Genomic DNA, 14364 nt, shown 5'->3' on the forward strand with positions numbered 1-14364 from the left:
AGTCATATACTATTTCAAACACCATTAGACAAGTGATTCTAGACTGAAGTTATATTAGGAAAGAAGACATGTTGTAAAACATTTACTGGAAACTGGAAATCTTTGGAGCTACCTGTCATTATGGATTTCAGAAAATAAAGGAAGATACTGCACTGTCTAATGGTAACTACATATACATGGGACTTTTCAAAAAGTTTACTTTTATAACATATAAAAGAGTTAGATTGGCAGTAAAGACATGCAGCTCCTTCAAAATGAAATAATCCTCTCTCCTTCTCCCATCCCTTCCATTCATTTTTACTTTCTTTTAATTTTTTGGTCTAAACTAACTGTTCCAATACAACTATAACTGGTATTAATAATTAAAAAGTGTGTGAAGAATAAAGGTCATACCTAAAGAGTAATAGAAGAATTATAGCTACCAACTGAAAATATTAACATACTTCCCCAAACATTCCCATTTCCTTCAAACGTTTAACAATTATTTTACACATGGATGCCACAGTGAATGTTTTATCTGCCTTTCCTGAGTAGATATCATCACAGAGAAAGATGGAAGATGAGAATTATTGGGAAGACCTCCATACTTACTACTCTGACACCACACCTGACTTGTTACAGGAAAACATTTTTTTTAGCTCAAAGAACATTCTTCAGGGTGATTGTGTAACTAAATTTGACAATTAATAAAAGCTTATGATCTTTTGTTTGGTACCAGTAGAATAAATCATGCCTTTTCCTTCTTTTAAACTCTGATAAAAATGTCATAAGGACTGAGTCCTCACTTCAGCATGTAGGGTTCCCTCACGGCCAAAATCAGAATTAACAGGAAGTATGTTGCCTATTCCAGAATCCGTTGATACTACAATAAAACATCAGAAAATGATTATATATGTATTCACAGTAAGAAAAATTTATTAAATACATCTTTAAAAAGAATCAGTTTCAACCAAATAGCACCTCTTTCTTGGTGCTCTGCAAAATTAACTTCACAGTAAAAAAAGAAAAAAAGTAATCCTCAGTCCCAGATCTATATTTATTCAGGTCAATTTCCCACATTATAAAGTTTTAAGTTTATTGTTCCATGAAGGACCCAGATAATTTCTTGAGTGTCTCCACAGGAAAAATGTATAAAAACTCTCATGTAGAGCAAATATTAAAGTTTAAATATTCAAATATTTAAAGTGTATCTAAGATTGTTTTTCAAGAACTTTGGTGTTTTTTGTTTGGTTTTTTATTTGATACAGGGTTTCTCTGTGACTTTGGAACCTGTCCTGGAACCAGCTCTTGTTGTCCAGGCTGGCCACAAACTCGCAGAAATCTGCCTGCCTCTGCCTCCCAAGTCCTGGGATTAAATGCACACACCACCACTGTCCGGCCTGGTGTTTTACTTATCTCTAACATTCTTGATAGTTTTCTTTGAAACACTGAACCCCAAATTTGCTTCTTAGTTTCTCTTTAACCCTGAATTAGTAACATTAAGTAGACAAAAGTTCTCTAGTTATCATTTCTGTTTTGAATTTCAAACCCTTCAATATAGGATAGAAACAACGCGAAAACTTACAACAAGTCCTGATTTTTTTTTGGCGCACAGTATTCCACATATGCCACAAAGAAGAAACTGGAAAAGAAAAGAAGAATTATTTTATTTATATAGATAAAAGATATGTTTAACTCATTATAATCCATTCACGACACTTTCTCCAAGCAAGCTTGCATGTCTCAGATTCCCATCAAGACAAAATAAAAGTCTTGTTGTAGAATATAGAAGGCTAAATTTTATTTATTTTTTGTAAAAGCTAATTGTGAGACTTAGTCAATACTTTAATCAGTTTGTCACCAGGAAAAAAAAATTGTGAAGTAAAGAAACTAGAATTTTGTTCCTCTTGACTCACTTCATTGTCATTTTCTTTTCAACTTTCTCAGAGACAAATATATTATAAGACATTTATTCACATTAAGCACTTAGACCTCAATAGGTTGTCAAATGGTTAAGAAAAATACCACAGATAAAATTATAAGACATCAAAAAAGAAGATCATTCTCTATAGAGACAAAATTTGCTGCATATTTTCAGACATTGATTGCACCATTCTGACAGAAAGATTGTCTCTGTGGACATGTCCAAAGAACCCAGACAAAGCAATTGATGCCATAAAATTTCATATTAATAAGAAATAATATTAATTGCAAAGAAAGTACATTAAATATTCTACCCATGATAAAATAGTCAAGAGTTTAATTGTATCAAAATATTTAAGGATGTTTGAATAAAAATTTGTTCATATTTGAGTTGGCTAACCATTCAGTTAAAATAATTAATTTATAAAAATAATAAGAAAATTCATGATTTATATTTGCTAAGAAACCTGTTTCTATTTGGGTTTTAATTTTTTGATTTTTTTTCATTTTATAGTGAGTAAGGTACTTGCCACCAAACCTGACAGCCTGAGTTCATATTCTGTGACTCATAAATTGAAAAGAACCAATTCTTTATTTTAGTGTTCTATTACTTTTTTTTATTTGTTTGTTTATAAAAATTTCCACTTCCTCTCCTCCTCCCCATACCCTCCTATTCTCCCCACTCTTTCTCCCCCCCCACTCCCTCTCTCCTCTCTCTCCAGTACAAAGAACAGTCAGGGTTTCCTGCCCTGTGGGAAGTTCAAGTTCCTCCACCCTCCCTCCAGGCCTAGGAAGGTGAGCATCCAAACAGACTAGGATCCCAAAAAGCCAGTACATGCAGACGAAACAAGTCCCAGAGCCATTATCAAAGGCTTCTCAGACAGCCCCCATGTCAGCCACTTTCTGAGAATCCGGTATGATCACATGCTCGTTCAGTCCCAGTCCAGCTGGCCTTGAAGAGCTTTCATTCGATCAGTCCCCTTGTATCAGTGGGTGTACGCACCCCTCGCGGTCCTGATTTCTTTTTTCATGTTCTCCCTCCTTCTGCTCCTCATTTGGACCTTGAGGGGCTCAGTCCAGTGCTCCAATGTGGGTCTTCGTCTGTATCGCCATCCATCGTCGGATTAAGTTTCCCTCTGGTACTGCCTATCTTGCTCACGTTTTCCCTCATTCTGCTTCTCATTTGGATCTAGGGAGTAAGTCCAGTATTCCAATATGTGTCTCTGTCTCTATCTCCATCCATCGCCAGATGAAGGTTCTATGGTGATAAGCAAAACATTCATCAGTATGGTTATGGGCCAAGGCCAGTTCAGGCACCCTCTCCTCTGCTGCCCACGAAAGAATCTGGGACCTCTCCTTGGGCCTGAGAACCACTCCAGAAACAAGTCTCTTTCCAACCCTAAAATGGCTCCCTTAGTTGAGATATATACTTGCCTGCTCCCATATCCATCCTTCCTCCCCCAATCTCATTCACCCACGCATCCCCAATCCTCCCCCTCTCCCTTCTCTCTAACCATCTCCCCTTACTTCCAACCCCCCCCCCAGTGCACTCAAGTTTGCCTTGCAATCTTGACTACTTCCTATATCCAGGAGGATAACTATATGAATTTCTTCAGGTTCACCTTCTTATTTAGCTTCTCAAGGATCACGAATTATAGACTCAAAGACCTATAACTATGGCTAGAATCCACTTATGAGTGAATACATACCACACTCCTATTTTTGGGTCTGGCTTACCTCACTCAGTAAAGGGTATTCTATGTCCATCCATTTGCATGTAAAATTCAAGACGTCATTTTTTTTTAATACTGAGTAAAACTCTAATGTGTACATGTTCCACACCATTTTTAACCATTCTTCTATTGAGGGGCACCTAGCTTGATTCCATGTTCTGGCTATTACAATTAGTGCAGCTATGAACATAGTTGAACAAATACTTTTGTAGTATGATAGGGCATCTCTTGGGTATATTCTTAAGAGTGGAATTGCTGGGTCCTGAGGAAGGTTGACTCCCAGATTCCTGAGAAACCGCCACACTGATTTCCACAGTGGCTGCACAAGTTTGCATTCCCACCAACAATGGATGAGTGTTCCCCTCACTCCACATCCTCTCCAGCATAGGCTATCATTGATATTTTTAAGTTTAGCTATTCTGACAGGTGTAAGATGGTATCTCACAGTTGTTTTGATTTGCATTTCCCTGATTGCTAAGGAGGTTGAGCATGACCTTAAGTGTCTTTTGGCCATTCAAAGTTCATCTGTTGTGAATTCTCTGTTCAGTTCAGTACCCCATTTTTTAATTGGGTTAATTAGAGCTTTAGTATCTAGCTTCTTGAGTTCGTTGTATGTTTTAGAGATCGGACCTTTGTCTGTTGAGGGGTTGGTGAAGATCTTCTCCCAGTCAGAAGGTAGTTTTTTTGTCTTACTGACAGTGTCCTTTGCTTTACAGAAGCTTCTCATTTTCAGGAGGTCCCATTTATTCACTGATTTTCTTATTGTCTGTGCTATTGGGGTTCTACTTAGGAAGTGACCTCCTGTGCCTATATCTTGTAGACTACTTCCCACTTTCTCTTCTATCAGGTTCAAAGTGGTCAGATAAATATTGAGGTCTTTAATCCATTTGGACTTGAGTTTTTGTGAATGGTGATAGATATGGATCTACTTTCATTCTTCTACTGGTTGACATCCAGTTATGCCAGCACCATTTGTTAAAGATGCTTTCCTTCTTCCATTGTATACCTTTAGCTCCCTTGTCAAAAATCAGGTGTTCATAGATTTGTGGGTTAATATCCGGGTCTTCTGCTCGATTCCATAGGTCGACTTCTCTGTTGTTATGCCAATACCAAGCTGTTTTCAATACTGTCGCTCTGTAATAGAGTTTGAAGTCAGGGATGGTAATGCCTCCAGAAGTTCCTTTATTGTATAAGATTGTTTTGGCTATCCTGGGTTTTTTGCTTTGCCATGTAAACTTGATTATTGTTCTCTTAAGGTCTGTGAAGAAGTTTGAAGTGATATTGATGGGGATTGCATTGAATCTATAGATTGCTTTTGGTAGAATTGCCACTTTTACTATGTTGATTCTCCCAATCCAAGAGCAGGGGAGGTCTTTCCATTTTCTGGTATCTTCCTCAATTTCTTTCTTCAAGGATTAAAGTTCTTGTCAAATAGGTCTATCACTTCCTTGGTCTCTCCCAAGATATTTTATGCTATTTGTGGCTATCATGAAAGGTGATGTTTCTATGATGTCCCTCTCTGCTTCTTTATCCTTTGTGTAAAGAAGGGCAATGGACTTTTTGGAGTTGATCTTGTATCCTGCCACATTACTAAAGGTGTTTATCAGCTGTAGGAGTTCTTTGGTAGAGTTTTTGGGATCGCTTATTTATACTATCATATCATCTGCAAATAACGAGAGTTTAACTTCTTCCTTTCCAATTTGAATCCCCTTGATCCCCTTATGTTTTCTTATTGCTATTGCTAGAACTTCAAGCACTATATTGAAGAGGTGAGGAGAGAGTGAACAGCCTTGTCATGTTCCTGATTTTAGGGGAATGGCTTTGAGTTTCTCTCCATTCAGTTTGATGTTAGCTGTCGGCTGGCTGTATATTGCTTTTATTATATTTAGGGATGATCCTTGTATCCCCAATCTCTCCAACACCTTTATCATAAAGGGGTGTTGAATTTTGTCAAATGCTTTTTCAGCATCCAATGAAATGATCATATGTTTTTTTTCTTTCAGTTTATTTATATGATGGATAGCATTGACAGATTTGCATATGTTGAACCAGTCCTGCATCTCTGGAATGAAGCCCACCTGATCATAATGCATGATTTTTCTAATGTGTTCTTGGATTTGGTTTCCAGGATTTTGTTGAGAATTTTTGCATCGATATTAATGAGTGAGACTGGCCTGTAATTCTCTTTCTTGGTTGTATCTTTGTGTGGTTTTAGTGTTAGGGTGACTGTAGCTTCATAGAAAGAGTTTGGCAATGACTCTTCTGTTTCTATATTGTGAAATACTTTAAGAAGTGTAGGTATTAGCTCTTCCTGGAAGTTCTTGTAGAATTCCACATTGAAACCATCTGGTCCTGGGCTTTTTTTGGTAGGGAGTTTTTTGATAACAGCTTCCAATTCTTCACGACTTACAGTTCTATTTAGATAGTTCACCTGGTCTTCGTTCAACTTTGGTTTATAGTACTTATCTAAAAACATGTCCATTTCTTTTACATTTTCCAATTTTGTGGTGTACAGGCTTTTATAGTAAGATCTAATGATTCTCTGAATTTCCTCTGTGTCTGTGGTTATGTCCCTGTTTTCATTTCTGATCTTATTGATTTGAGTGTTCTCTCTCTCCTGTTTGATTAGTTTGGCTAGGGGTTTGTCAATCTTGTTGATTTTCTCCAAGAACCAGATTTTTGTTTCATCGATTATTTGAATTGTTTTCTGTGTTTCTATTTTGTTGATCTCAGCCCTCAGTTTGATTATTTCCAATCTTCTACTCCTCCTGGGTGAGTCTGCTTCTCTTTTTTCTAGAGCTTTCAAGTGTGCTGTTAAATCGCCAATATGTGCTTTCTCTGTTTTCTTTACTTGGGCACTTAGTGCTATGAACTTTCCTCTTATCACTGCTTTCATAGTGTCCCATAGGTTGTGGTATGTTATGTCTTCATTTTCATTAAATTTAAGGAAGATTTTAATTTCTTTCCTTATTTCTTCCTTTACCCAGGGGTGATTTAATAGTTGACAGTTCAACTTATATGTGTTTGTTGGCTCCTGGGGGTAGTATTGTTGTTGAATTTTATCTTTAATCCATGGTGATCTGACAAGACAAAGGTGGTTACTAATATTTTTTTGTATCTGTGGAAGTTTGCTTTATTACCGAGTACATGTTCAATTTTTGAGAAGGTTCCATGGGCTGCAGAGAAGAAGGTATATTCTTTCCTATTTGGGTGGAATCTACAGATATCTGTTAAGTACATTTGATTCAATACCGCCAATAATTCTCTCATTTCTCTGTGGGATTTCTGTCTGATTGACCTGTCCATTGGTGAGAGATGTATGTTGAAGTCTCCAACTATTAGTGTGTGTGGTTTCATGACAGCCTTGAGTTCTAGAAGTATTTCTTTTACATAAGTGGGTGCCTTTATATTAGGGGCAAAGATATTCAGGATTGAGACTTCTTCCTGATGAATTGTTCCTGTTACGAGTATGAAATGTCTCTATCTCTTCTGATAGATTTTAGTTTGATGTCAATTTTGTTAGATTTTAGAATGGCCACATCTGCTTGTTTCTTAGGTCTGTTTGCTTGGAAAACCTTTTTTCCAGCCCTATACTCTGAGTAGATGTCTGTCTTTGTGGTTGAGGTGTGTTTCTTATAAGCAGCAGAATGTTGGATCCTGTTTTTGTATCCAATCTCTAAGTCTGTTCCTTTTTATAGGTGAATTGAGTCCATTGATATTAGGTGATATTAATGACCAGTGGTTGTTGACTCCAATTATTTTTTTTAATAGAGTGTATGTGTTTTCCTTCTTTGAGTTGTGCTTGTGAAGGGTCACTAGATGTCTGAGTTATTGTAGGTGGTGTTGGAAATGTTGGATTCCTTTGCTTGTGATTTTCCTTCTAATACTTTCTGTAAGGCTGGATTTGTAGCTACATATTGTTTAAATTTATTTTTATTCTGGAATATTTTGTTTTCTCCATTGAAAATGAATGATAGCATGGCTGGGTATAGTAGTCTGGGCTTGCATCCATGGTCTCTTAGTTTCTGCAGTACCTCTATCCAGGACCTTCTGGCTTTCATGGATTCCATAGAGAAGTCTGGTGTAAGTCTGATAGGTTTACCTTTATAATTTACTTGACCTTTTTCCTTTGCAGCTCTTAATATTCTTTCTTTAATCTGAATGTTTTGTGTTTTGATTATTATATGGTGAGGGGATGTTTTTTTTTGATCCAGACTATTCAGTGTCATCTATGCTTCTTGAACCTTCATAGGGATATCGTTCTTTAGGTTGGGGAAGTTTTCTTCTATAATTTTGTTGAATATATTTTCTGGACCTTTGATCTGCAATTCTTCTCCTTCTTCTACCCCTATTATTCTTAGATTTGGTTTTTTATTGTGTCCCACATTTCCTAAATGTTTTGTGATGAGAATTTGTTGGATCTGCTGTTTTCTTTGGTCAGAGCATTTATTTTCTCTATGGTGTCTTCAGAGTCTGAGATTCTTTCTTCTATCTCTTGTATTCTGTTGGTTATGCTTGTTTCTGAAGTCTCTGTTTGTTTACCTAGATTTTCCATAGCCAGCCGGCCCTCGGTTTGTGTTTACTTCATTACCTCCATTTCAATTTTCAAATCTTGAACTGTTTCCATTACCTGTTTGATTGTTTTTTCTTGGTTTCCCAGAATTTCATTTACGGATTTACTCATTTCCTCAAACTTTTTGGTATAATTCTCTTCCATTTCTTTACTCATTTCCTCAATCCTTTTGTTATACTTATCTTCCATTTCTTTACGGCAGCTTTTCACCTCCTGTTTAAGTTCATCTATTATTTTCATAAAGATCCAATTAGAGTCGATTTCTTCTATTTCTTCTGGAGTAGGGTGTTCAGTTCTTCTAGTTTCATGATCCCTGGATTCTGGTGAATCCATGTCATGTTGCCTTTCAGGTTGTTGGAGGAATTCTTGCATTGGAGCCTGCCCATCTCCTCCTCTCTGGATAAAACTCCTCAGCACTCTCTGGCTAGAACTCCTCAGCACTCTCTGGATAAGACTCCTCAGCACTGAAACAGGGGTATCTGGTATTCCAAGGACACAGGAGACAAAAGGGTGGCAGCAGTGGGGGCAGGGAGGCATCCTGTGGAACACCAAAGACCCTGCCTCAGAAGCTGAGGGGGGCGGGGCCGTGCTTTCTTTCGGGACAGACCACCCCGGTGAGCACCCACTCACCTCTCTGGATAGAACTCCTCAGCGAAAAGAACCAATTCTTACAGGTTGTTTACAGATGTCCATATTTAATACAACATTGTATAAACAAATATCATATTTATACAAATAAATATAATAAAAATTAAAATATCTCAAGTTATCTAATAATGTAACTAGTTCCAATGAAGTATTTTGTATCTGGATATATTTTTCAAAATGCTTTGAAAAATATTCCAATACTTCCCTGAAATAATATGTATGTGAGAAATATATTGAAAAACAGCGGGGCTGTCTACGAGGTCTTTGGAGCCCGTCAAGAGGCCCTACTCTTGTGTTGAGAGGGTCCAGAGAGGTGAATGGGTGGTCACGTGCCTAGATGGTTCCAGGGGTCTGAGTCCAGGCCCCCTTCAGTTCCCTAAGATTTTTCTGGCCACACAGAGGGATGTCTTCCTGGTTGCTGGCTTTCTTTACCACATTCCACCCTGCTCCCAAGCACTCCTTTTCATCTGTGAGGTCCTTGGATACCCCAAATCAGCCTGCTTCAGGGATGATAGGTCTGGGGAGTCAGCAGGGAGTGTTTGTGCAATTGGGGTTTCTTCATACCACCTCACTCTTCCTCCCAAGCCTGCCTTTCTGTTTGAAAGTTCCTTTCTGTCTGCAAGAGGTCCTCTTAACTTGCTGAGCAGATCCAGAGAGGTGAGCAAGTGGCCAAACAGCTGACTGGTCCCAAGGAACTGAGTCCAGGCCCTCTCCAATTCCCTAAGATTTTCTGGCCATCCAGCTTTATGTGTTCCCAGATGCTGGCCTTCTTTATCTCATTCCACCCTGCCCCCACACCCTCTTTTTCATCTGCAGGTTCATTGGAACCACCAGCACAGCCTGCTTCAGGACAGAGGAGATCTGAAAGCCTGATCCAGTGTTGAGGGGACCCAAGAGAGAGCAGACCAAGAAAAATTTCCAAGAACATTGTCAGCCACAGAGAGTTTGGACCAAGATGCCAAGACACTTCTGGCCTCAACTGAAGGAAGAAATGGGTAAGCGCCAATGCAAGAATTCCTCCAACATTCTGAAAAACAACATGACAACACCAGAATCCAACAAACACACAACATGAAGGCTTTAAGACCCTAACCCAGAAGAAGAAGAAGAACTCGACTTTAAATGTAACCTTATGAAAATGATGGAGACCCTTAAACAGGAAGTAAAAAACTCCTTCAAAGAAATGGAAGAGAAGACAAAAAAGTTAGAAGAAATCAATAAATAATTTAAAGATACCAAAGAAAAAGCAATCAACATGTTAAAAAAAGTAAACCTATCAGAATAACACCTGACTTCTCTACAAAAATGTTGAAAGCCAGAACATCCTAGGTAGATGTACTGCAGACACTAAGAGACCATGGATGCAAGCCCAGACTACTATACTCAGCAAAGCTTTCTTTCACCATCACTGAAGAAAACAAGATATTACATGACCAAACAGATTTAAACAACACGTAGCCACAAACCCAGTCTTACAGAAATTACTAGAAGAAAAACCACAACACAAGGAAACAAACAACACCCACAATAGCACAGACATCTGACAACCCTCCACCAACACAACTCAAAGAAAAGAAACACACAAAATTACCACCAAAAATATAACAAGAGTCAACAACCACTGTTTGTTAACATAGCTTAATATCAATGAATTCAATTCACTGATAAAAAGGCACACATTAAGAAAAATGATACAAAAACAGGATCCAACATTCTTATGTTTCCAAACTGGGGGCTGAAATCAACAAAATAGAAGCACAGAAAAAATCCTAAGAATCAATGAAACAACATGTAAGGCCCTGTCCTCCCTGTTCCTTGAGGCCAAAACACAGGATGCAAGTAATGTTTACACTTACCAGCTAAGCTTCCTGATAAGTTCCCTCCTTCCTTCTGCTACAGCCTGGTACATTAGCCTGAGGGGTCTATTTTACTTTAAAATGGCAATTTCTCAACCTGCCTGAAAGAAGCTCAAGGCACCAAGGCCTGTCTAACCTGTCTGACATTGCCTTGAACCCTCGACCACCTGTCTGAGGTGCTGATAAACACCTTTAGTAACGTGGCAGGATACAAGATCAACTCCAAAAAATCGATTGCCCTCCTATACACAAAGGATAAAGAAGCAGAGAGGGAAATCAGAGAAACATCACCTTTCATGATAGCCACAAATAGCATAAAATATCTTGGGGTAACTCTAACCAAGGAAGTGAAAGACCTATTTGACAAGAACTTTATGTCCTTGAAGAAAGAAATTGAGGAGGATACCAGAAAATGGAAAGATCTCCCCTGTTCTTGGATTGGGAGAATCAACATAGTAAAAATTGCAATTCTACCAAAAGCAATCTATAGATTCAACGCAATTCCCATCAAAATCCCATCAGACTTCTTCACAGACCTTGAGAGAACAATGATCAAGTTTATATGGAAAAACAAAAAACCCAGGATAGCCAAAACAATCTTATACAATAAAGGAACTTCTGGAGGCATTACCATCCCTGACTTCAAACTCTATTACAGAGCAACAGTACTGAAAACAGCTTGGTATTGGCATAACAACAGAGATGTCGACATATGGAATCGAATAGAAGACCCGGGTATTAACCCACAAACATATGAACACCTGATATTTGACAAGGGAGCTAAAGGCATACAATGGAAGAAGGAAAGCATCTTTAGCAAATGGTGCTGGCATAACTGGATGTCAACCTGTGGAAGAATGAAAATAGATCCATATCTATCACCATGCACAAAAATCAAGTCCAAATAAATTAAAGACCTCAACATTAATCTGACCACTTTGAAACTGATAGAAGAGAAAGTGGGAAGTAGTCTACAAGATATAGGCACAGGAGACCAGTTCCTAAGCAGAACCCCAGGAGCTCAGACAATAAGAGAAGCAATGAATAAATGGGACCTCCTGAAACTGAGAAGCTTCTGTAAAGCAATAGACTTATAAAGAAAAGTTCTTGGATTCTTCCCCAAATTGTATGTGATGCACCAATAACTGAACCCCAAACAAATAAATCAGGGAAGGCATGTTATAAACCAGAAGAATTAAGTAAGGTGGAACAAAGCACTTGTAATTCTGTCCAGAAGGCAGAATTATATGCTATTCTTATGGTACTAAGAGATTTTAAAGAACATCTCAATATAGTTACTAATTTGCAATATCCAGAAAGAGTTATCTTTAATATTGAAACTGCTGAATTTATGCCAGATGATATGGAATTGACTTCACTATTCATCTTGTTGCAAGACATAATCAGGAAAAATCTTTTTCCTATTTACATAACACACATCCAATCTCATACATGTCTGCCAGGTTTTCTAGCACAAGGTAATGAAGAAATTGATCAATTATTGATTGAAAGTGTGTTGCAGGCCTATGAATTTTATAAAAACATCATGTAAATAGCAAAAGTTTAAAGAAAGAGTTTTCTGTTACATGGTATTGCCTGTAGGAAGTAACCCAAAGGAATGAAATCTAGCAGATGGATGTGGTAAATTAAAATATATATATAACACCATAGATATATATTCAAGTTTTTTAATGGGCAACTGCCTTGAGCTCAGAAAAGGCTGAGTCATTAATCATGCATTTAGTAGAAGTTATGACAATCATGGTTATATCTGCACAAATAAAGACAGACAATGGTCCAGCATATGTATTTAAGAAAATGAAATGATTTTGAATATTATTAAAGCACATTACAGGTATACCAAATAATACTACAGGTCTGGCAGTTATAGAAATTTCAAGTCTTACTATAAGGGATATGCTGAAGAAACAGAAAGGGATGGAAAATCTCCCAAGAAATAGATTGTATAATGCTTTACTAACCTTAAATTTTCTAATGCTAATTAGAAAGGAACAACAACAGCAGAGAGGCATTGGATAATGGAAAAAACTTCTGAATTGAATCAACCACTATATTTCAAGGATGTGTTCACCTCACAATGGAAACCAGGAGATGTCCTATGTTAGGGAAGGAGTTTTGCTCTTGTTTCCACAGGAGAAGAAAAATTATGGATACCATCAAAATTAATGAAGATTCACTTTGAAAAGGAGAATCCTCTTGAAAATGAGATAAGATACCTCATCCACAATGGTGACAATCATACAAGTGGTAAGTAAAACTCATAAAGGTTAGGGCAGGGTTCTGCTCTTATCTTTGCAGGAAAATACACACCATCAAGAATTTAAGAGACCCTGGATGTTTGAATGCTTACAGAAGAGAAAATAACTATCCACTAAGGAGCATCTCAGAAACATAATATGGTTTATGAATTCAGGTATGGGTTACAATTACATTTACACAAGCACACACACACACACACACACACACACACACATTCAGCTGGTTTTGGAGTTTAACAATGTCTCTGTACTTCTCTAAATCCATGCTCCTTGTTAAAATGAACATTCAGGTTTTCTGTCTCATATTGGGGGCCATCTGGTATGGAAGAGAAGAAAAACTTTAGGAAAAATTTTACTTTCTCCATGCTTATTTTGTCTATATCATATTCTTCATTGAATGTGTGTTTATATGAATGATGTTTTAGTTTTCCATGATTAACAATATATTTTTTATAGATCATTTTGCTGCAGTAATCTTTGAAGTTTCCAGGAAGAAAATGGAGCCCAATAGCAACAACAGCACCCAGTTGAATTGACATCATGATACAGACAGTGCTACTATAAGACTGCATTTTTGGATACCAGCCACTGAAATGGTGCACCTTTTCATTTTCTGACCAGAATTCCAAGTGAGATCTTTGGAAAACAAAACAAAACAAAGCAAAACAAAAAAAAACTATTGACTGCTCAAAAATTGTTTCCAACTATACTAGACAGTGATTTTGGAACTTAAAAACCACTTAATTTTTTCAGGATCCCATTAAGAGAACATTGCCCCCATGACAGTGGGAGAAAATTCTAGAAGATGATGCCCCCATCCCAAAATAGTTTGTCCATAGGGTTGGGAAAACTGTTTATTGGTGTGGGAGAATTGTCTGTATTCTGTCAATCATGTATTTTAATAAAACGCTGATTGACCAGGCAGGAGTATAGATGGGTCAGCCAGACAGGAAGTAGAGGTGGGGTGATGAGAACAGGAGAAGGCTAGGAAGGAGGAAGCATATTCCTCCATTCCTGCCCAGATCACTGAAGAAGCCATATATAAGCTGACAGCTGAAAAAGGTACCAAACCATATGGCTAAAATAGATCAGAAAAATAGGTTAAGATAAGTCATAAGATCTAATAAGTAGCCTGACCTAATGGGCTAATCAGCTTTATAACTTATAGAGATCTCTGTGTGATTGATTTTTTCTGGGACTTGCCGGCTCTAGGGTACTGGGCGGGAACAGATACTCCTACAAGCCAGGCCCTAATGTTACAAATGGTGCCCAGACATGGATGACTGCATCCACAGAAAACATGAGAAAGCTTGGGAAAGAATAGAGTAAAGCATCTTTTCTTGGTAGCAGCAATTTCTCGGGTCTGCTCTGCT

At 37.7% G+C, this 14364-nt stretch overlaps 1 protein-coding gene across 2 annotated transcripts in view; it reads right to left on the reverse strand.

The window, feature by feature from the left end:
* Positions 1–14364, reverse strand: part of Tmem196 (transmembrane protein 196) — a 77061-nt gene that overhangs the window by 8757 nt on the left and 53940 nt on the right. For both annotated transcript variants that reach the window (XM_087911458.1, XM_087911457.1), the window contains exon 2: positions 1565–1621. In XM_087911458.1, the coding sequence (XP_087767584.1) occupies positions 1565–1621 (57 nt within the window). The remainder of the gene's footprint in view (positions 1–1564; positions 1622–14364) is intronic.

This window comes from Myodes glareolus, chromosome 11, assembly GCF_982192425.1.
Source record: "Myodes glareolus chromosome 11, mMyoGla1.1, whole genome shotgun sequence".
Taxonomy (NCBI): Eukaryota; Metazoa; Chordata; class Mammalia; order Rodentia; family Cricetidae; genus Myodes; species Myodes glareolus.